The sequence below is a fragment of the Dermochelys coriacea genome, chromosome 1 (assembly GCF_009764565.3).
Source record: "Dermochelys coriacea isolate rDerCor1 chromosome 1, rDerCor1.pri.v4, whole genome shotgun sequence".
NCBI classification, from domain to species: domain Eukaryota; kingdom Metazoa; phylum Chordata; order Testudines; family Dermochelyidae; genus Dermochelys; species Dermochelys coriacea.
This window is the reverse complement of record NC_050068.2, coordinates 187,508,984-187,532,572: the sequence shown is the minus strand read 5'-3', so window position 1 is coordinate 187,532,572 and position 23,589 is coordinate 187,508,984. Positions and strand designations below refer to the sequence as shown.

The 23,589-nt window shown below is 42.6% G+C and overlaps 1 protein-coding gene and 1 long non-coding RNA gene across 2 annotated transcripts in view; one reads left to right on the top strand and one right to left on the bottom strand.

Annotated features, from left to right (window-relative positions):
- Positions 1 to 23,589, bottom strand: part of GABRR3 (gamma-aminobutyric acid type A receptor subunit rho3) — an 81,554-nt gene that overhangs the window by 25,272 nt on the left and 32,693 nt on the right. Inside the window, 1 exon segment of the mRNA XM_043510084.1 lies at positions 10,122 to 10,189. Within this exon segment, the coding sequence (XP_043366019.1) occupies positions 10,122 to 10,189 (68 nt within the window).
- Positions 1,363 to 23,551, top strand: LOC122459166. Its single transcript, XR_006279671.1, has 3 exons — positions 1,363 to 1,547; positions 7,377 to 7,383; positions 23,538 to 23,551. It is a non-coding gene; the product is annotated as an uncharacterized LOC122459166 (long non-coding RNA).

Genomic DNA, 23,589 nt, shown 5'->3' with positions numbered 1-23,589 from the left:
ATGTGTCTTTGGCCGTTCCTTTAAAAATCTACCCAAATTTGGCCAAATAATAAGACTTAGCATGTGCAAACTGACATTTTTCAAAGTAAAGACATCTTAGATTTTGAGCAGCTAAATTTTTTGAAGATTCCATGTGCCCCGAGCTCCCCTCATCCCTTCACAGTTCTTGCGTGTGAGGAGACTACATGTGCACCATCCCCACAGAGTAACTGAGCATCATCCAGACAGGGTGAAGTGGACTTACCCTGTAAAGGCTGCTCCAGGCCAGAGTGGGGCTAAGCACCTGAACTGAGAGCAGGGGGCCTGTTCTACTGTGCTCTCAATGACCCCACATGCTAACACCCAAACAGTATGGAGGAAGTAGCCACCTGAGTCAAATGGAGAGGGGACAAAAGCCAAACCTGGAGAGCTGGAGGAGAAGTCGGGGGAGTAGATTAGGACCGGAGGCTGGCAAGTGTGGGGAGGAAAACTAGGACTAGGAGCTGTGGAGGAAACAGGGGGAGGGGCTAGAGGCCAGTGGGAGTGGAGAGGCTGCGATTGTATGAGGAGCTGTGGAAACTGAGACTGGCAGGGCAAAGAGACAGAGTGGGAATCAGTGGGTGAAGAAAAGGAGGTGGAGCGTGTGCGGAGACAGATCTGACAAGGAGCCAGGGTCCAAGGGAGAAGAACTGAGACTAGCTAGGAAAAGAGACTCAGACAAGGAGTCAGGGACACTGAGACTGGATGATAATTCTGGGAAGAGAGATTTGGGGGAAAGGGGCTTTTGGAAGCAGGGAGTAGAGAGACAGATCAGGGTATGTGGGGGACTGAGATTTGCTGGGAAAGGAGCCAGGGGGCTGGGCAGGATTGGGAATGGCTGGCAAGAAGACTGGGAGTGGGAGGCAGGAGGAGATTGGTATGAGGAGTCCAAAGGAGTGAGACTAAGATTTGCTGGGCAAGGAGACTGGAATGAGAAGCCTGAGGAACAGAATCTGGGATTGGCTAGGTGAGGAGAATGGGACTAGGACAAGGAGCCAGGGGTGAGGAAGAGATGGGACTGGGACAGGTTGGAAGGGATGGGGCAGAAGTGGCCACACTTGGAGGAAATGAGCAGAAGAGTCTGTCCCCACTAGAACACACTCCTTCTCCACAGCCTAGAATGGAAACCAAGATACCCGAGTCTCACCATTTTTCTGTTGCAGAAAATATCTGTGAAACCCACTGGCAAAGCCAGGGTCTCATTCTCTTCTACTGCTGATTCACACAGAGGATAGCAACGCGCTACTGCTATCAGTTATTCTATTAGCTCAAGTGGCAAAGGTCTGTGCAGTGGATCTAGAGCAGTGGTTCTCAAACTTTTGTACTGGTGACCCCTTTCACACAGCAAGCCTCTGAGTGTGACCCTCCCTTATAAATTAAAAACATTTTTTTATATATTTAACGCCATTATAAATGCTGGATGCAAAGCAGGGCTTGCGGTGGAGGCTGACAGCTCATGACCCTCCGTGTAAAAACCTCACGACCCCCTAAGGGGTCCAACCCCCAGTTTGAGAACCCCTGATCTAAAGGTTCCAACCCTGCTGATGAACCATGTGGGTGTCGATACCACATGATGGAATTTCTGGGGGTTTTTCAGTTTGCTTTTTTTAAAAGCCTAGGAAATTATACACACACAAACTATGCTTAAAGAACATTATTAAGACTGCAAATGGTCAAATTATAGGTCCTATTGACTTCAGCTGCAGATGTGAGCACCTAGCACTTGTTCAGATTAGACCCTATGAAAATGAAGGGGGGGTAGTTCCCTTTTATGGACACCCAGCCAGCCAGCCAGCCGTTATAAAATCCCTCTTAGTAGCTGTTCTCTAATTGCTCTACCTATAAAGGGTTAAAAAGGCTCACTGCTATTCATAGGTAAAAGGAAGTGAGTGGGCACCTGGCCAAAAAAGCCAATGGGAAGACTAGAATTTTTTAAAATTGAAACAAGACCCCCCTTTTGTCTGTCTGTTGTTGTTCTCAGGGAGAGGCAGACAGGGAGCAGTTACGCTGTGAGAAGCTTGGGCCAGGTATGAAAAATCATCAGTATCATACCTAGAAACTACTAATTTAAACCCCCAGATATGTAAGTAGATCAGGAAATGTCTAGGAAGACACTATGATGTTTATTCCTTTTATTTCTTTCTGACTTGTGGATTCCTCTGTGCTAATCCTAGGTGCTTTTGTTTTGCTTGTAACCTTTAAGCTGGACCTCAAGAGAGCTATTCTTGATGCTTAATCCTTGTAAGCTTTTTTTTAATATAGCAAAAACCTAAGTTCCCAGATGTATTTTCTTCTTTTTTTATTAATAAAATTTACCTTTTTTAAGAACAAAATTGAATTTTTGTGTCTTAAGAGGTTTGTGCACATGTTGTTTAATTAGCTGGTGGCAACAGCTGATTTCTTTTTTTTTTTCCCCCTCAGCTCTTCTCCAGAGTGGGGGTGAAAGGGCTTGAGGGAACCCCCACAGGAAGGAATTTCCAAGTGCGCCTTCCTGGGTTCTCAAAGGGGTTTTCAACTTGGGTGGTGGCAGCATCTACCAACCCCAGGTCAGAGAAAAGCTGTAACCTTGGGAGTTTAATATAAGCCTGGAGTGGCCAGTATTAATTAATTGTTAAACTCCTTGCAAGCCCCCACTTCTGCACTCGAAGTGCCAGAGTGGGGAATTAGCCTTAACAGACCCCAGGGTTTCAAGCAAGGCACTGAGAAAATGTGGAACACACAACTAGTGACCATCTGTGAAAAGTCTGGTTTAAGTGAATTGCCCAATATTACATATGCAGAGATAAAATCCATTTCTCCAGGGAACATTCAAACTGCCATAACCATCAGAACATTGTTTCTCTTCCTACAGTCCCCTGCCTCATTCACCACACATCTTTTGGCTTCTGCAACAAATGAGACAGGGGTACTCCCGACAACAGTCTCCTTCATTACACAACCCTGAGCCATCTCCAGAGCAGGTCCATCTTGTGCACTGAATGAGGCATGGGTCCTGTGGGGAAAAAAATAGCATGTGATCATGTAATTAAAGATAGTATCTATCATCATGCATATGTACAAGGGGCCCAAAGTACGGTTCCATTTTTAAAAATATCTCTCTCACACCAGTGTTGGTGTATGGAGTGCAAACCGGTGTCTTCCATTCCTCTCTCTCATTTACTGCTGCTTCCATTTGCTCTATGGAGTTGAAACCAACTCTTTTGCCCTCCTTGCTAAGAGTTCTTAATATTTCTCTTGGGCATCCTCACTTCCTCATACCAATCGGTTTCCACATGACAGCTATATGTGGGAGTCTGTATATTGGAACCCACAATACATACACTGAATATGTCCAGTGTTTCCTTCTGATGATGGTAGAAACAACCTGCTGGCTGGTGATTTCTAAGATCTCTTGGTTGGTTATGAATAAGGCTACATTTTAGTCATGGGTATTTTTAGTAAAAGACATGTACAGATCACAGGCAGTAAACAAAAATTCACGGCCTATGACCTGTCCATGACTTGTACTATATACCCCGACTAAATGTTGGGGGTGGGTGGAGGTGACTAGGGGTGCCATGGGTGATTGTGGGGGGCACTGTGGGTGCTCTGGGGGGGATATCAAGCCAGGGATGCTGCGGGTGGGCAGTCCAGGGGACGCCACATGTGCTCGGGGGGGAGCAGCCCAGGACCCCTGCTGGTGCTGGGGGGGCGGGGCTGGCAGGCTTCCTACCCAGCTCCTCGTGGCTCCCCCGTCTGCCCACCCGCAGCATCCCTGGCCTGACCCACCCCAAGCACCTGCAGTGCCCCCCGTGGCTTCAGAGATATCATTCAGTAGCACAATATCACCGCAAAGTCAAGATCATCTAGCCATTTACCATCTATCCTGCCATTTGTGTTGCTAACAGACTTCATTATCCGGTCTATGGCAATGCCAAACAACAGTGAAGATGAAATGCAGCCGTTTCACACTAGTATCCACAGTGAACCACACTGTTGTCTGGTTGTTCACTCTTACAGAGCACTTTGCATCTCTGTACCAGGCCTTGATGATGTTGACAACTTTAGCTAGGCTTTTGTCAGACTAAAGAGAATTCCACAATGTACGTCAGTACATGCTGTCAAATACCTTTTGAAAATCAATTAAATTGATGAAGTTGGGAGCTTGCCATTTTATCCATTCTTCTGTGATGATCCTTTAGTGTGAATATCTGATCTACACGATTTCTCTTGGACCTGAATCCAGCCTGTTCTTCTCTAAGCTTTGCATCCACTGCCTCTTTCATCCTGTGTGGTATCATGCTGCAGAATGCTTTCCCTGCAACAGAGAGTAATATAACTCCTCTCCAGTTGTTACAGTCAATAAGATCACCTTTTCTGGGTATTCCGACAATGATTTCATGGTCAGGAGGCAGTCTTTTTTCCTCAAACTTCATTGAACAGCTCTGTCAATTTCCTTAGGATGGTGTTATCAAGTAGTTTTAGCAGTTTTGCTATTTGTTACAGCCACTTTGGGGGTTCTTTTCAGCTTTTTGATTGTAGCCTGTACTTCTGATATCTCTGTTGGTCATATATTAATGTCAAATTGATCAGATTCCCATGTTCTATCAAAGTCTGTTGCTGAGGTGGAACGGGGTCTGCTGAGTACTTCTAAGAAATGCTCTGCCCATCGGTTTTTTGTTCTATCACAGTTGTAAGCATTTTTCTTATTTTTGCTTTTTACTGATCCATGTCCTGTTTTTAAATTTCTATACAGGGCTTTAATCATCTGGTAAACAGCTCTGTGGTTTCCTATCATGGCAGCAGTTTTGATTTCAACTGCTAGGTCTTCAGCCTATCTCCGTTTATCTTTCCTTACATTTCTTTGTCTGTTCTCTTATACTCCTCCTTTGCCTTTTCCAATATTTTATTGATCATAGCATTCAGTTTTCTTTTCAATACTTTTCATTCCTCAGTAAGACAGCATGTCTTTTGGTTTATCCAATTCTTGCTCTATGGTTTTTTTTGGGGGGGGGGTTTTTTTGTGAAAAACTGATCTTTATTTTCCAGAAATATACAAACTTATTCTCTCATTTTTCCATCTTCTTCTTCTACTCCGCTGATGTACAGGACATTGTTATATCTTATCAAAACTTCACCAAGGTGTCCTGACAATGCACCCAACTGTGACTACTGCAGTTTGAATCACGCTGTCTCTGATCATTGCCTATTTTTCTTCAGGTCCATTCTGTCTTTCACCTTCTTCTGCCTCTGGCAGTGCCTCAAATCTGTTCCTTATTTGAAGCTGGAATTTCTTGCAGTACTCTTGTTTTCAGTTGTATACTGTTGATTTTCTTTACTAAACTTTCTGTGTAAGGTTGCTCTTTCTCAATATTAATTTGAGGTTAGCAATGCAAAAATTGTGGGTGCTGCTGACAACTGCTACTCGATATGCCCTTCTGTCTTGGACACATGACCTGAATTTCCAGCTAATGCAGATGTGGTCAATCTGATTTTTCATTCTGCCATTTGGTGAAGTCCATGTTTCTTTGTTTTTAACCTCATCTTGCTGTGGCTGCTCATCCCAAGCCCTGATAAAGTGGAGAGGGCTGAGTGCAACACAAACCACCTAGTCATGTAAAAACACCTCACTGGTTGTAAAAATGGAATCAGGCTACTGTCCCAGTAAAAATGAACACTGCCAACTCCTCATGCTGTATGAAGGCTTCTGGTAAAAGCAAATCTCTGGAAACCAGAATCCTGGTTTGATGCTGGCAGCAAGAAAACACTTCAGAGTTGGTTACTGGAACTTGAGAATGTAAGCAGGGTCTGAATGAACTCTCCCCTAACAGCAAGCAAACTGTATTTACATGAACACATGTAACTCTGCTTAGATATCCAGCAGATAGAGCAGTGTTGCTCAAAGTGATCAACTTTGGCTGGTCCTGGGTTACAAATCACTTTAGTACATTTCTGCTTAACCTGTCCCAAATGAGGAGGTGAAATCTCAGAGGGATAGCTCAGTGGTTTGAGCATTGACTTGTTAAACCCAGGGTCCTGAGTTCAATCCCTGAAGGGTCCATTTAGGGATCTGAGCCAAAAACTGGGGATTGGTCCTGCTTTGTTTGAGCAGAGGGTTGGACTAGATGACCTCTTGAGGTCCCTTCCAGCCCTGATATTCTATGATACCCGCAGCTGAAAGGACCTCGTTAAGCCAAGGGCTTGAATGCTAGAGCCCTATGAAAGTAAGAGGGGAGGGGACAGGTGTCCCTGAAGGTGTAGATTCTCCCTAAGGGTCCCCAGTCTGGTTTAACCTATTCCTCCCCACTCTTCAAAGATAGAGCTAAATAGGCTCCATTAGGAGCCTTTGTTATTTTAAGTGCTTAAATGAGAGCTGAAACCACTTGTGATGGAACAGCATTTCTGCCCAGCCTGCTAAAAGCTGAAAATCACTAAAAGCTGACAGTCACTAAGAGACTGACCTGCAGAGGTCACAGCAGAGAGGCAAGAATGGCGAGCAGTCAGCCTGGGGGAGCGGAATGAGTGGCTGGCAGGGCGGCCAGTGGAGAAGAACTGCCACTGGCAGGGCGGCCAGCCAGAGCAAGCGCTCAGATGGTGGAGCAAGCAGGTGCTTTCTTCCCTGGGTGGGAGGCGAACTCACAAAGATGCACCTCTGAATCCTGGGTCCTCACTGACTAAGGACAATCTCTGTGAGTGGGAGTATGGTGAGGGAGCAGAGAGGTGCACAGAAAAGGAACTTTTGGTTGTAGAACTCAGGACTGTGAGGTAGAAGGTACTGCCCCATGCACTCTGGGGTGGGTGTCCTGCTCACCATTTTATGATTATGAATCCTCCTTGTGGCATTTTCCCTAATTAATGTCAGGTGACTTCTCTCCTTTCATTAAAAGTTTCTTTTCAACACTCAGACTTTGTGCTTCCGAGTGGGGAAGTATTGCCTCTCAGAGACCGGGGGGAGGGGGGTTGTAATTTTCCCAGGTCACTGGGTGGAGGCTCAAGCAGGTTCTGTGTTGTATTGTTAAAAAGGAACCCCTAGATATTGAACCCAGCCCTGGCTGCTGACAGCTCCACCTGGCAGAAGGGTTACAAGAACAATGTTTCAAACATGAAAGATCTCACAGCTCATGAGGGAGATGGACAACTATAGATTTGAAACCCTGGGTATCACTGAGAGCAGATTGATAAGTGTATATGAGAAGCATTTCAAGAAAGAGAAGAAACATTTCATTTACTCAGGTTGTAGTGAAAGCAAACACTCAGAGGAGTAGCACTCATTATGACAGATTCTGTGGAAAAATCACTCATCAATTTAGGAACCTATTAAGCAACACATCCTATATGCCAGAATCCAAACCAGATTCCTAAAGTTGTCAATCATATAGTGCTATAGTCCAACAAAGGAACTTAGCAATGAGGATAAAGATGACAGAATACCTAAACATGACTTACTTCTTGTGATAGGTGACTTTAATGCTCAAGTAGGATGAGTGGTGAAGTATGTGTTGGGAACTAACAACCAAAATGGCAAGAGACCCACTGAATTGCACATGGTGTACAACCTAGTTCTTGTGAGTACTATGTTCCCTAACAAAGACATGATTGCACAGGCAAACTTAATTCTGGCATTTCCTAACTTTCGAGTGCTTGACTTTGCAACCTTAATGTTCTTTTAACGTGCTTTTTTTTGGGTAATACATATATAGTCACACACAGGTACTGGCTCATAATGAGCTTGGATATATTGACATTCCATTTACAGTGAAGTAGAATTAAATTCTCAAATTATTCTGTTGTAATGCCATGTGCAAATGGCAATTCCACCTCACTTTCTGACTGGGCCGCTTGTAAATGGCCCGACTGAGCCTGTCCATATTATTAACTGAGTTTGTACCTAATTAATTGCATGGTTGATGCTAAATTCCACACTGGATTTGTGTGTATGCACAACATGGCTAATATGTGGCTAGTAAGCTATGACAACTAGCCATATGTCCCTATGCCAGGGGCCTAAGCTAGCAACATAGTTTTCTTCCAATAAGCAGATCATAACACTTATTTTGTTGTGTATACAAGATCCACTAATCACATTTATTTACCTGACTGGTTGGTTCTCCTCTCTCCTAGCTCTCTAGGCGGTACGACATTCTGGAGCACATTACCCCACACGCGGCTTGTACAGCAGCATGTGCTTGTCCTATGGGTACTCCAGCTCCTGCTGGGGCACTAAAATATAGCTGATCAGATTTCCCAGACTGAATTGATACAAATTCAGTTAGGCAGTAAATAGGTGTGAACAGGCACACATGGTTGGTCTGTGGAAAGACACTGCTGTGTGGACACAACTGAATTGTGTTTATTGTACTCAAGTCACATGAGAGTGTCATGAACTTATAACAGAGTTTTTTTTAGCAATGTAGACCGGGTCAGTGTTTACCAATATTCATGCCATGCTACAAGGCCTACTTATTATGGAGAGGTGGCAGCCCCTGTCGTTATATTTGCAGTCAGCTTCCATTATAACTTTTTGTCCTTAGTATCTTTGGCTTGGAAAATTTATTTACCTTGAAGATTCCCATTCTGACTCTAAAGGCAAAGGAGAACAAAAGATCTTTTGGGGATTGGAATATATACAGGCTTTTGCCAGGATGAAGTGAGATTCCTTTCCCCTTTGGGCATTAACAAGAGAATAATGAGAGAGTCATTTATGAAAACTGAGTCAATCTGTAAAGTCTGTTAATTAATACATTTTGTAAAAATCTCATCTGCATTTAGTTTTTAGATCAGTGCATTTTATAAAGTAAATGAATAAATAAAATACACGCAATATCATGAATTTCATATACAAGTAAACTAGTAGGACAAAAATGTGTACCAGAGATTGCAAAAATATATTTTACTGTGTTATATTATTTGAGACATAGGATGTGATTAAGAATGCAGAGTATATTGGAATGCACAGTGTATTGTTATGCACGTGCAGAAAGAGAAAGAGGTAAAGTTGCAAATACGGTTATAGCTTTTCCATAATCTGACTGCTATGTGCTTTACTGTGCAAGCCTAGCCTGACTGCAAGTTTATTTTGTTGGAATAATTACAGTGAAAAAGGAACTAAAAAGATATTTAGGCTCTGATCCTGTAATGTGATCTACTAGTATGGACCTCTGAGTTCTTGTGGCATCACACTGACTTCAGTTGGATTCCATAAGAGAGTAGTGGGCCCCATAGCAAGATCAGGCCTATGGCCTAAAACTGCCTTTGAAGTGAGAATTTAATATTGTAAATGTGCTCTTTATTCAGCGTTAACCTGTGTGGTCATTCTAGGATTGAACAATGCAGCAATAATGTAAGTGAAGCTGTGAATATGGTATGAACAGGATGCATTCACAACTTCATGTTCTTGACTAGCAGTAAGAGGTTTTCCCTCTCCAAGACTGTGTGCATAGTAAGGTTTTTGGCAGATTCTTCCACCACTGCTGTGTTACTGTTGCAGCTGAACTAGCAATGATGCAATAGTGTGTACCAGATACTGGCATCTGCCTACCAACTAACAGTAGGTCTATATGGCATAGTGGTAAAAATGTGGGTGGCCAGTATACACTACCACTTAGACCACTGCTAGCCCCAGTGATGCTACACCAGTGCTATAGCAATGGAGGGTCACAAGGCTCAGTGTGGGCATTATGTCTTTGAGCGAGAAAACCTGTTAGTGCAAGTCAAGGGCATAAAGCTGTGATGCAGAATGAATGAAAGTTGCCTCTGTGCACAGGACCTGTACAAGCTAAGGGCTTGCAGAGTGATTTTCAAAGATGTGTGACACCCAGGAACTCCCCCTGAACATAACAGGAACTACGGAGTGCTCAATACTTTTGAAAAATCAGGCCCTTAGTCCCTTGGCACATAGGAGACATTTAACACATATTCACATGTAACATCTATTAATTTCAATGGAAATAACTTTCATATATCAAGATGACAGTATAACCTTGTAGGATTCTACTTATTTTACTATATTGGTTCTACATCAGAATCTTGGAGGGTTATTTCTGAAGCCTATGTGATCCCAGAGTTTTGGTTACAATTCTGTCTTCCATCAGTTTTAATAACAGGATTTAAGTGATAAAACTTACCATGTCAACTTCTGAAATGCTGTCAATACTTTCCACCTGCACATCAATGCCCACTGGTATTGGTGGTCCTTCAAAACAGCAGAACAAAAAATGTGATCTGAATTGACAAATGTTTTTAATATAAACCTATATGTTAATATAAACCTAAACAACCTGCATTGTTCACCGCCTCCCCACACACATGCTGCCTTGAATTAATTTTAAAACTGTTGTGTGCACTGAATCCAACCTTAGTAACCAAATGAGAAAGTCAATGACAATGAAAGAAAACCTGATATTAAAAATCTGATCAAATAAGCACATGTCCTTCAAGACATAAGACATGTCCACATGTCTTTGCAACCTAGCACAGGGTATGACTGGGATTTACAGCATGGCCCTGAAGTTTGGTGAGTGTAAGAAAATTTTCTTATGATTCTGAAACTAATGAAGCTTACACAACTCATTAGAATGGCCCTGTGGAAAACTTACATAAATACCAGTATCAAATATACCAATGCTTGTAAAGACTACTTAATAGTGAAAACTTTTCCTCCTCCTAAAGAAAATTATTTATTATACTTCTAAAGTAACTTTACCAGGTAACTAATAAAAGTTTGTCCTATAATAACTTGAAATGGATATATAGGTCCAATAAATGGGAAACCTGCTCATTGACTGCTAAAACGATATTCTAATCTGTTTCTCAGTGCTGATGCAATTACACTGGTACTAACAACAATGCAACATAAGAACGGCCATACTGGGTCAGACCAATTGCCCATCCAATCCAGTATTTTGTCTTCTGACTGTGGCCAGTGCCAGGTGCTTCATAGGGAATAAACAGAACAGGTAATTATCAGGTGATCCATTCCCTGCCACTCATTCCCAGCTTCTGGCAAACGGAGGCTAGGGACACTTCAGAGCATGCAAGCACTAAGGAGGACATAGCTCCCATGTTTTTACCACCACATCATGAAAACCTGCTCACAGAAACATTAATTATTATATGACTATGGAATGGCAGTAAGGACACTGGCTCTGATGACCAGGGAGAGTATGGGAGAATATGGATAGATACTAATTTAACGGCTGTAAGATTTTATAAATAAATTAAATTCCTGATCAAGCATTTTGCAAGTCAAAGCTCCCATTCTGCCTACTATTCTGAATTTCAGAGCTCTGGACAGCACATATAAGTTAAAAATGCATCTACAAAATACAGGCAGAACATCTAGGTGACTGCCACTGACACATATAGGGGCTTTTTTGGTATTAAAAATATAAAAAAGTACAACATTAAAGTTAAAATAAAAACAAGGTCAGGAAATGCAGAAGTTAAGGTTCCCAGACCAATGCTAAGAGTTATGCTTTATATATACATGAGTTATCCTGTATATTTTACAGTGAAGATACAAACCATCCCGATGAGTCGAAAGAATAGTAAATATGGCAGGCGACCAGCTTGGCTTAATGGTGAAATCCTAGCGGATCTTAAACATAAAAAAGAAGCTTACAAGAAGTGGAAGGTTGGACATATGACCAGGGAAGAGTATAAAAATATTGCTCGGGCATGTAGGAAAGATATCAGGAGGGCCAAATCGCACCTGGAGCTGCAGCTAGCAAGAGATGTCAAGAGTAACAAGAAGGGTTTCTTCAGGTATGTTGGCAACAAGAAGAAAGCCAAGGAAAGTGTGGGCCCCTTACTGAATGAGGGAGGCAAGCTAGTGACAGAGGATGTGGAAAAAGCTAATGTACTCAATGCTTTTTTTGCCTCTGTTTTCACTAACAAGGTCAGCTCCCAGACTGCTGTGCTGGGCATCACAAAATGGGGAAGAGATGGCCAGCCCTCTGTAGAGATAGAGGTGGTTAGGGACTATTTAGAAAAGCTGGACGTGCACAAGTCCATGGGGCCGGACGAATTGCATCCGAGAGTGCTGAAGGAATTGGCGGCTGTGATTGCAGAGCCCTTGGCCATTATCTTTGAAAACTCGTGGCGAACGGGGGAAGTCCCGGATGACTGGAAAAAGGCTAATGTAGTGCCCATCTTTAAAAAAGGGAAGAAGGAGGATCCTGGGAACTACAGGCCAGTCAGCCTCACCTCAGTCCCTGGAAAAATCATGGAGCAGGTCCTCAAAGAATCAATCCTGAAGCACTTAGAGGAGAGGAAAGTGATCAGGAACAGTCAGCATGGATTCACCAAGGGAAGGTCATGCCTGACTAATCTAATCGCCTTTTATGATGAGATTACTGGTTCTGTGGATGAAGGGAAAGCAGTGGATGTATTGTTTCTTGACTTTAGCAAAGCTTTTGACACGGTCTCCCACAGCATTCTTGTCAGCAAGTTAAGGAAGTATGGGCCGGATGAATGCACTATAAGGTGGGTAGAAAGCTGGCTAGATTGTCGGGCTCAACGGGTAGTGATCAATGGCTCCATGTCTAGTTTGCAGCCGGTATCAAGTGGAGTGCCCCAGGGGTCGGTCCTGGGGCCCGTTTTGTTCAATATCTTCATAAATGATCTGGAGGATGGTGTGGATTGCACTCTCAGCAAATTTGCGGATGATACTAAACTGGGAGGAGTGGTAGATACGCTGGAGGGGAGGGATAGGATACAGAAGGACCTAGACAAATTGGAGGATTGGGCCAAAAGAAATCTAATGAGGTTCAATAAGGATAAGTGCAGGGTCCTGCACTTAGGATGGAAGAATCCAATGCACCGCTACAGACTAGGGACCGAATGGCTCGGCAGCAGTTCTGCGGAAAAGGACCTAGGGGTGACAGTGGACGAGAAGCTGGATATGAGTCAGCAGTGTGCCCTTGTTGCCAAGAAGGCCAATGGCATTTTGGGATGTATAAGTAGGGGCATAGCGAGCAGATCGAGGGACGTGATCGTTCCCCTCTATTCGACACTGGTGAGGCCTCATCTGGAGTACTGTGTCCAGTTTTGGGCCCCACACTACAAGAAGGATGTGGATAAATTGGAAAGAGTACAGCGAAGGGCAACAAAAATGATTAGGGGTCTAGAGCACATGACTTATGAGGAGAGGCTGAGGGAGCTGGGATTGTTTAGTCTGCAGAAGAGAAGAATGAGGGGGGATTTGATAGCTGCTTTCAACTACCTGAAAGGGGGTTTCAAAGAGGATGGCTCTAGACTGTTCTCAATGGTAGCAGATGACAGAACGAGGAGTAATGGTCTCAAGTTGCAATGGGGGAGGTTTAGATTGGATATTAGGAAAAACTTTTTCACTATGAGGGTGGTGAAACACTGGAATGCGTTACCTAGGGAGGTGGTAGAATCTCCTTCCTTAGAGGTTTTTAAGGTCAGGCTTGACAAAGCCCTGGCTAGGATGATTTAACTGGGACTTGGTCCTGCTTTGAGCAGGGGGTTGGACTAGATGACCTTCTGGGGTCCCTTCCAACCCTGATATTCTATGATTCTATGATTCTATGATTCTATCCCAAGCCTGAAAAAACTTAAGCATCGGCTTTACTTCAAGCACATGAGTAGAGATAGTGACATTAATGGGATTGCAGAAGTCTAACAGAGTAGAATTTGGGAGCACCGTAAGTGCAACCTACATCTAAAATAAAAATAATATTACGTTTGTAGGATTGTGGCTTTGAAGCCAATGGAACTACTCACATTTATAGAGTTATAAACATGCCAAAGCATTTGCAGAATCAGTACCTCAGTCAATAACATGGAACCAGAGAAACAGGAACAGTGTATGCACCTGCAATACAGCTGAGACATGGTTGCTGTCAGAACATTTGGAATGTTGGGGAAAGAAACAGCTGAGGATGTGGGAGAAAGTCCAAGAGAGCTCAACATGAGAGGAGAAGAAATAAATTTGCATTTAACAATTATTGACCATGGATGATATTTTCACATCACAGATGCTTAATAAATTATTTTTAAAATGTAAATGAAGGCACCTCAATACAGTATGCATTATTTTCATTGCTCTGAACTAATTTATGTATACAAAAAGAGAGGGAGATTTTTCTTACATTAAGAAACTTTACATAAAATTAAAAGTAATACTTTGTATCTGACTTCTTTAAATCTCTCTCTGCTTCTCCTGCTTCTTTTTGGCAGCTCTCGAGGCTGTAGTAGCTTCTGCAGCTGCTGTGTCTCCAGCCTCAAATGGGCATTTAGGTCGGTAAATCTATGTCGCTATGGATTCACTGGCCACTACCTCACCTCTGCACTGGCCTAACCCCACCCCCACTCTGAGCTAGGGCAGATCAAGCACTCACAGAGCTCTAATCCACCAAGTGCAGGAGGTACAGACTCCTCCACTCCCTTTGACCCTAATTTGGCAAAGTTCTTAAGCACATGCTTAACTTTAAATAAGTGTTGTCCCTTTAATTTAAATGGAACTGCTCACATGCTTAATGGTTCAGCATGTGCTTAAGTACCTTGATGAATAGAGGTCTTTCTATACCCTGTCCCTCCCCTACCATGCAACAAATGCATATTGGTTCTTCTCTGTTCTGGACTTTCTGGTACTTAGTTGGGTTGGAGCATTTGGCCCTGTGAGTCAGAACCAATTTCCACTAAAATCAGTGGTAATTAACCATGGGAACAGATGACCAAGGGAGGAGATAAATTCTCCATCACTTGGACTCTACATTGAGATTGGATGTTTTTCTAAAAGAAAGGCTTTAGTTCAACCACAAGTTGTTGAGTCACTGGATGAAATTCTATGGCCTGTGTTATACAGAATGTCAGACTAAATGAACATCATAATCCCTTCTGGCTTTATTAATCAATGAAGGAATGGAGAGACGTCTATTGATATAAAGAGCACCGGGCTGAGTCCTAAAAGAGGAAGAAGAATAAATTACTCACTCTGTCCCAGAGGTACAGCTCGCATCCGATGAAGTGAGCTGTAGCTCACGAAAGCTTATGCTCTAATAAATTTGTTAGTCTCTAAGGTGCCACAAGTACTCCTTTTCTTTTTGCGAATACAGACTAACACGGCTGCTATTCTGAAACCTGTCCCAGAGGTGGAGTCGATCAGAGTTGAGCTGCAGCTCATGAAAGCTTATGCTCAAATAAATTTGTTAGTCTCTAAGGTGCCACAAGTACTCCTTTTCTTTTTTGCGAATACAGACTAACACGGCTGCTACTCTGAAACCAGAGATGGGACAATATAGGGAAAACTTGCGTTGCTGGTGCATATGCCACAATGCTGCTGTCAATAAATTGGGAACTTCAGTGTCTGAGGCTGACAATGAAAATAGTATCGAGAGAAAATTTGGATTTTTATTTTCACAGTTTGACAAAACGGGGGAAAGGGCAAGTTTTGTCATTAAACTGAGCAGCTCCAGTTAGAGTATTTCCACAAATAATTATTTTAGAGGGATTAGTGATTTTCACAATGGAAGTTCCGCAGATTTTCAAGATAATTTCTCCTCAGCAGCGAAACCAAATTATTTTCAGATGGATTTATATTCATGCAAACATGTCCTGCCTTGTGAAATCAGTTTTCCTTCATTTTATTTATTTTAAAAGGTTTAAACCAAGCAAATGTTTCTCCCATGAGTGTGGAGTTTATTTTCATCGGCAGCCTGAGTGAAAGATAATAGATGCATATGCAAATTACGTAACTTTTTTTAACTGTAGGTCCTCACAAATTCTGCAGCATTTTAGGGTCAATTTGTATGGTAGGAATGACAAAATCCTATGACAGACTTTAGAGAATCCCAAGGTATTTTTGTGCAGTTATACCTTTTACCATTTGTTGCTGCACTGCACCTGCATTTCCATAAGATACATGTAGAATTTAGGGGAGTCAGCTAGTGAATTCCGGAAGCTTTGATCCTTCCACAGTGCCATTGTAATCAGATCATTCATTATCCATGAAATAACTTAACCCTTTCTTTTTTGTTCCAGTTTGGAAAAATTACAATCTTCCATCATTAAGAAAGAGGGTCAATTAGTTTTTTTTCCACCAAATGCATCCGATGAAGTGAGCTGTAGCTCACGAAAGCTTATGCTCTAATAAATTTGTTAGTCTCTAAGGTGCCACAAGTACTCCTTTTCTTTTTGGTCAATTACTAGTGAATGGATTGCTATTTTTCCAAGCTCCCACTACTAGATGGAGTATCAGACCTCTTCCAGTTGCATGCAGTTGTAACAGGGTGTGTTGGCTTTTTAAGGAGGCTACAGATCCAGCATAGCCCCCCCATCCTCCCGAGTTCTGAGACCTAATGGGAGTTGTAGGCTCTGCAACAATGCATATTGGGAAAAGGGGAGGCATATAAAAAAGCTCCTGTTCCCTCTGGCAAGGCAGGGAACAAGGAATAGGTAAGACCTAATGATGCTCCCTCCTGAAAAGGGCCTGGGAGGGAGGTCAGGTGGACAGAAGAGTCAGGGGACCACAGGGAGAAGAAATTACTGTGGAATTTGTTACAGTTCCCTGGGGGGATAGAGCTGGGGGAGGGGGCAGTAATAAAGGGTATTTTATCTTTGTCCATCTGTTTGAAGTATTTGAGATGGGATGGTGCCAGAAGTAGCCAAGGCCTGGGATGGAAATTAGAGGACTATCAGAGTGAAGGAAGAAGCCTTGGGCAAGAAGAGCAGACAGGGCTTGAAATGTTTATTGAGTGCTAGTTTCCTGTAAAGACTGTATCTTCCAAAAGAGGGTGAGAGGAAGCCCCCTTCACTCCCTGCACCACTAGGGGAAAATTTCTGAGACCTTCAAGGGAGGGCTGAGACACAGAGGAAAAGGTCTAGGTGCTGAATGGCATGTCAGAGCCCTTTTTTGTAGTGGACTTCCATTGTACTCTTGCTTGCCGTGGAAGAAGCGGAATTGTTCTAATTTAGCTGAAAGGGTAAAGTAAACTACCCAACCAGTAAGATGACCTGTGAGGAAACTGAGACAGAGGCCACACTTGATAACAGAAAGAGGAAAGATAAGCCACCTGCATAAAGAAACTTTTACCTTCAACTGGCTAAATATTACCACACATTACAGTTCAGGTATTTCTTAAGTGTGAGAGTGTTATCATGCTCTCTAGTGGCTGACCTCACAAAGACATGGTAAGCCTTAACATGACCAACTACACACTCAGGCCTTGATCCTGCAGGTGCTAGTGCTAGTTTCCTGTAAAGACTGTATCTTCCAAAAGAGGGTTGGAGGAAGCCCCCTTCACTCCCTGCATCACTAGGGGAAAATCTGTGCAGTGTGAAATAGGAAACAAGGTTTCACTCCAGTGTAAATGTGAAAAGAGACTACACATGTGCTTAAGTCTATGCTTAGATAGTTCTTTTCATCTGTAAATCTCAAAACACTTCACTAAGGTGGATAAGTAGAATTCTACTGTACATGTAGGGAAACAGAGGCACAGAAAAAATCAAACAATTACCCAATATATAGTCATTGCAAATGTAAACAAAATTAAAAGGTGAGAGAAATTAAAAAGTTGAGGCTAGAATTGAAACGAGCTAGAGAGTCAATGAGGACAGAAGACCCAGGAGGGCTCATCCAAGTAGCAGAAGCTTCAGAGGAGATGGCTCTTGCACAAAGAGAAGAAGAGAGGTGGATGCTAGATGAGTGAAAGGAGGAGTGTGTGGTAGACCTAGCAAGTCCTCAGAAGGTGATGGTAGAGCAGGACAGTGACTTTTAAAAAAGACTTTCAAATAATGTAGTTAAGAAACACTAAACAGGAAGATTATTTAAAAGGAATTCAAAGAGCAGCTCTCTCTAACCACCTCTCTCAAATGGGAGAGTTCTGCCTGTCAATCCAGTCTGACTGGTGACAACAGATCATAGCTTGGCAGGAAACATCATTTTGATATCTGAAAGTGATCATTTGCCCAGACTTTAAAGTAAGGGTGTGGAAGTTCTGCATGATGTTAGTAATGCAATTTATTTTCTCCCTCCTCCTGTAGTCCAAGTTGGATTATTTTCTAAGAGTTCCACAATACCTAACAAACAGCTAGGAGACTTGAGGCCATGATATTTTTAAAAAGGCATTATAAGATATTAAAAGATTTGCATGTGGATCCACTGACTTTCCTTTCCTTGCGTAACATGACACTGTACTTTTAGGTAATTACTATTTCTGAGGATGAGGTTTACACTACTGTACAGCTGCTAAATACATAAGCCCTCCCTGCTCCCCCACTGGCAGAGGAACACATCATGCTCACTCACATTGGTCTGGCTTTCAAAAGGACAATAAAAGAAGGAACAGTCTCCCCCAACAGTTCAACATTTCATCAGGACTGATTAGTACTGTAGTAAAGTTGGAACAGAAGCAATGCGGGTACAGGTAATGCTAACAGGAACTAATGGTATGTGGAATCATAATTTAGGCTCCCTCCATACTACAGATTAAATTGTTTTAGCATGTTGGGGGCAATTTAAATAGATTAATGGCTAGGGGGGAAGTTGTGTAGATCATGGCATCAGGGAAGTGGGCAGCATTCAAGTAGTGGGGGTGTAACAATGCTGGTTCTGGCAGGACCCAACTGAGAGTGCCAATTCAGGACAAATTGCTTAAAGCAGGGCAGTTATAGCCAAAGGCTGGGGTTTTTCCACCTCTAAGGCAAACCAAACCAGCCAGACAGAAAGGACTTTGGTTTTACCCCACTGGCTAACCACAAGTCACAGAAGCAATTCCATTAGATACTCCAGTTTCCCAGGTTTCAGAGTAGCAGCCGTGTTAGTCTGTATTAGCAAAAAGAAAAGGAGTACTTGTGGCATCTTAGAGACTAACAAATTTATTTGAGCATAAGCTTTCATGAGCTACAGCTCACTTCATCGGATGCATCCGATGAAGTGAGCTGTAGCCCACAAAAGCTTATGCTCAAATAAATTTGTTAGTCTCTAAGGTGCCACAAGTACTCCTTTTCTTTTTCCAAGTTTCCCAGTATCACCACCGGTGCCACTCGTTATGGAGACAAATGGTTATGAAAACCAATACCCCAGTAAAAGAAAAAAGGTTCTCCCGATCCCAAAGGACCAAGCCCCAGACCCAGGTCAATATACAAATCAGATCTTACCCACAAATCACACTGTTGCCAATCCTTTAGAATCCAAAATCTAAAGGTTTATTCATAAAAAGGAAAAAGATATAAATGAGAGCTAGAATTGGTTAAATGGAATCAATTACATGCAGTAATGGCAAAGTTCTTAGAATAAACTGCAGGTTCAAATCAAGTCTCTGGAGCACATCCACAGCTGGGATGGGTCTTTCAGTCCTTGGTTCAAAGCTTCAGTGTAGCAAAGTCCCTCCAGAGGTAAGAAGCAGGATTGAAGACAAGATGGAGATGAGGCATTAGCCCTTTATAGTCTTTTCCAGGTGTAAGAACACCTTTTTGTTCTTAGTGTAGAAAATTACAGCAAAATGGAGTTTGGAGTCACATGGGCAAGTCCCTGCATACTTTGCTGAGTCACAAGGCGTATCTGCCTTCTCTCAATGGGTCAGTCGTATAGCTGATGGTCCTTAATGGACCATCAAGCAGGCTAGGCAGAGCTGACACCAACTTGTCTGGGGTGTCACCCAGAAGCATAGCATAAGTTTGAAATACAGACAGTATAGAGCCAATATTCATAACTTTAACTACAAAAATGATACACACATATAGACAGCATAATCATAACCAGCAAACCATAACCTTGTCTTAGACACCTTATTTGACCCCCTTTATACAAGATTTGGTGCCACTACAGGACCTTGGTTGCAACAATGATCTATACAGTCCCAGATTATATCAATAACATCACAGGGGGATATTTGTATGGACAGATGCGTACGCTCTAGGACTATGATGACACAAATTGGACTGTTTCTGTTGACACTAGCCTTTATTTGGGAAGCAAAGAGTTTTAGGGCTTGTCTAAACACAAGGGGTTTACTTTGCACTAACTTTTGAAATGGCCTGCATACACACGAAACAAACCCTTAAGAGAGTAACTCTACAGTCTATACTACATTTACAAAATGTAATAAATTCCTTGTGTATTGAGTTAGTGCAGACTAATGTTCATGGGTATATCTCACTCTTACACTGTACCATTCTGGGACTTCTGAAGGACAATCCAGCAGGTTCAGCATTGCTGCAGAGATTTGGAGTAATTCCCAAATTTGAAACAAGACAATACACTGTGGGATGGAGTTGGGAAGACTGGCTGAAGTGCAGCTGCAATGCTTGTGGCTTCTTGAGCTCACACTGGGGAAAACTTATTCTAAACTGCTCTAGCCCAGCCACTCCTAAGATAAAGACTGTTCCTTGCTGCTGCAACTAACCATTACAATTAAAGCTTGTAAAATGTCTCCGGCAGCTTTTGTTTTGACTCAAGATGTTGTACAAGGATTGTAAACTCAAAGTGCCCCAAGCAATGGTTTCCTTTAATTTTTAAAAATTTTTTTTGGAGTAGACAGGGTCTGTGTGTGAAAGATGATTTTCTAGCTGCCTACCTGTGACACTCAAACTATAAGAGCTGTGAAATGAAACAGAAGCAAAGAGAAAATCCAGCCAAAGAAACAATGTGACAGCCAAGCTTTGGGAATAAATTATTATAACACTGAGTTTTGTTTTTTTTTAAATGTTTGAGTAGAGCCAGAGCTATGTTCTGAATTTGGTTAACCTCATTTTATAATGAGCTGCAGGCAAAGCAGCATTTCTTTGGCAAGAAGTAGAAACAGCACATTAATAGCCTGCTGGTTTTGATTCATCTTGACATATCCTATTTGTGGGGTTTACATATGCAAATTAATCTATTAATAAATTAGTAATGTCAGAACTGAATTTTAAAAAGATCATTTGTTAAGAGTCAGAAGGACAAATTATGCTTGCACTTACACCAGCATACATCTGGAATAACACCACTGGTTACAATGGAGTTATACCACATTTACACCTAAGTAAGTGAAGCAGGATTTGGCTCAATCATCCTAAAATAGGTATTCTCACCTCCACAGGGCCACAAACATAGGCAGTGCAAAGTGAACTTAAACTGGACAGATTTGGACTGAAGAATTCCCCCGGCAGAGAAATTCACAGAGGGAATTTCTGTGAGCTTTAGGCTGATGGAGGGTGCGTAGCCAGATGCCCTTACCCCTGGAGTAAGGGGAAGATTATTTGTTGTGGGAGGAGACTCAGTTGGGCTACGTTACCAAAATCTTTGGGCCCAGCTCCATGATGTAACACCTGGGAAACCTAACGGGATGTAACTGAGGACAGAATTTGACCTATTTAAAAAATTCTTTTGCTTTTAAAATACATGCTCTTTACCCAACTGTTCTGACCTGATTTTCCTCCCCTTCAGTATTGTTAGCTAATGCAGCTAACTGAGCTGAATAAATCATGCTATGGGGCACGAGTGTGTGTGGCAGATACAAGTCCACCAGGAATCACAGTGATGCGAAGCTCTATCTGTTAAGCTTGAAAAAAGCATCAGCTTCTCCATGCATAAAACCAGATTATGGCTGATGCTGTGCAGATGCAGTAGGGGGGAGAAAGCACAGCAGGCCCTCTTCCCCACTCCAGGGTAGCTCTGCAGCTGGCAGCTGTAGTTAGGTAGGTTGTACTGATAGAGCCAGTTGGCCCCAGAGAGGGGTGTTTGCAATGGCCAGGGCTCCACACACTCTGTGCACTCCAGTAGAGCTTCTCTGGAGGGTAGCTCGGTGGTTTGAGCATTGGCCTGCTAAACCCAGGGTTGTGAGTTCAATCCTTAAGGGGGGCATTTAAGTATCTGGGGAAAAAATTGGGGATTGGCCCTGCTTTGAGCAGGGGGTTGGACTAGATGACCTCCTGAGGTCCCTTCCAACCCTGATATTCTATGATAAAGAGATTGCACTTCTATGAAGTAAGAGCTACAACTTTTTCAGGTGGTAGCACATGACACTAACCAACATGCTCCTGGGGTGTCTTTGGAGGCATTGAGCCCAATTTACCTTGTTCCTGCACCTTGTGTAGTCATTGCATAGCTGCTAAAATACGCTATCCCATCAGAGGGGTGGCATTTGCACCCATTTTGCCCTAGGGTAAATGATGCACAAGGGCAATAGTGAATTGAGCCCAGAATGCCTTCAATGCTACTTTAGTATAACGCCTCCTCTTTTTCACCAGCATATCTTAGGCTCTAAAGAGACTCAATTAAACCTCTATGGTTTGGAAAGAACTGCATCCCGAACAGATTGTTTCCCCACTAATTAGTATTTCCTGGCTTCCCACACCTCCACACCACACCACCAATTCCCCTCAGTTACCTGTATGGTCAGAGTGAGAAACCATAGCCAGACAACATGCTCCCTCAAAAGAAAAAAAGTCTTTAAAATAAAACAGGCCAAACCATTCAGCTAGTAAGCGAATAATCCATAGAACAGTTTCAAAGGGTAATTTTAATGCTATCATACCACTGTGATGTTTAAAGGAGGGTTTTTTGGTTGGTTGGTTTTTACATGTGTTCAGAGCTGCAGAGACCCACAGTGACGACATCCAGATTAAAGAGAACAAAATCTATTATCTGTCTCCAGATTTATTCAATAATACTAGTCCAATTTCCAACTTCCAGGAATAATTATAGTACTGCACATGGTTCACATCCTCCAACTAATACCTAACCTATATTTTAAGCTAGGCTGTATTGTTCGTATTGACTCTTTTCCTTTGGTGTCTTTAACCGTACACATTCCCCATCACCAATTGCATCTCATCCTGTATTTAAGCTTCCCTTTGCTATACACTTCAGCATTAGAAGAAAGTCAATCTCCTTCAAGGAAATGCATATCCTGTATCTCTCCTGTCCCCTTGGTACCCTATCCAAAGTCATGTTCTGATTGGTTAGTTGAGGCTTGGACCTTTTGGTGATGTCACAACTGTGTATTAACTACCAACAGAAGCCTTGATTCACCATTGCGTTACTCATGGAGTACTTCATAGAGAGCTGTTTGCTGTCATGGAAATGCTTTTTCCTTCCACAGATGGCATTTCCATAAATTACAATTCCTTGAGTGGAAAAGCAGGAGGGATGGACACCGAGGTAACTTGAAAAGCCATTGACTGATAAATTTCAGATTACTAGCTTCACCTGTCTTTCAGAAATAGCTTTCAGTGAACATTGTGGTGGGGTTTTATTGTGATAAGGAGACTTGCCTGTTTGAAAACAGACCAAGACCACTAGCCGGCCACCAGACAGTAATGAGATTCAGCTACTAATGTCTGGATTTAAGTCGGCAATCTTTAACAATCCCCTGAGCTATCCAGTCCGCCACGACCAGGAGACTTTCATTGTCCCACGTCCAGTTTGCCTGTCATGGGCCAAATCCTGTAGAGCTTCAGACAAAACTCTAATTGACTTGGCCCTATGTTTGGTAACTTATTAAAGCAAGACTTGCTTAGCCTTCCCTTTCAGGATATGGCTGTGCCTCAGGTTCCCTGTTGGCTGGCTGTCTCCCTCTCCATGTCAGGGATAGTTTTAGCCCTCCAGCTGGAATAAAATACTTCTCCTTTCCCAAGATAAACAAG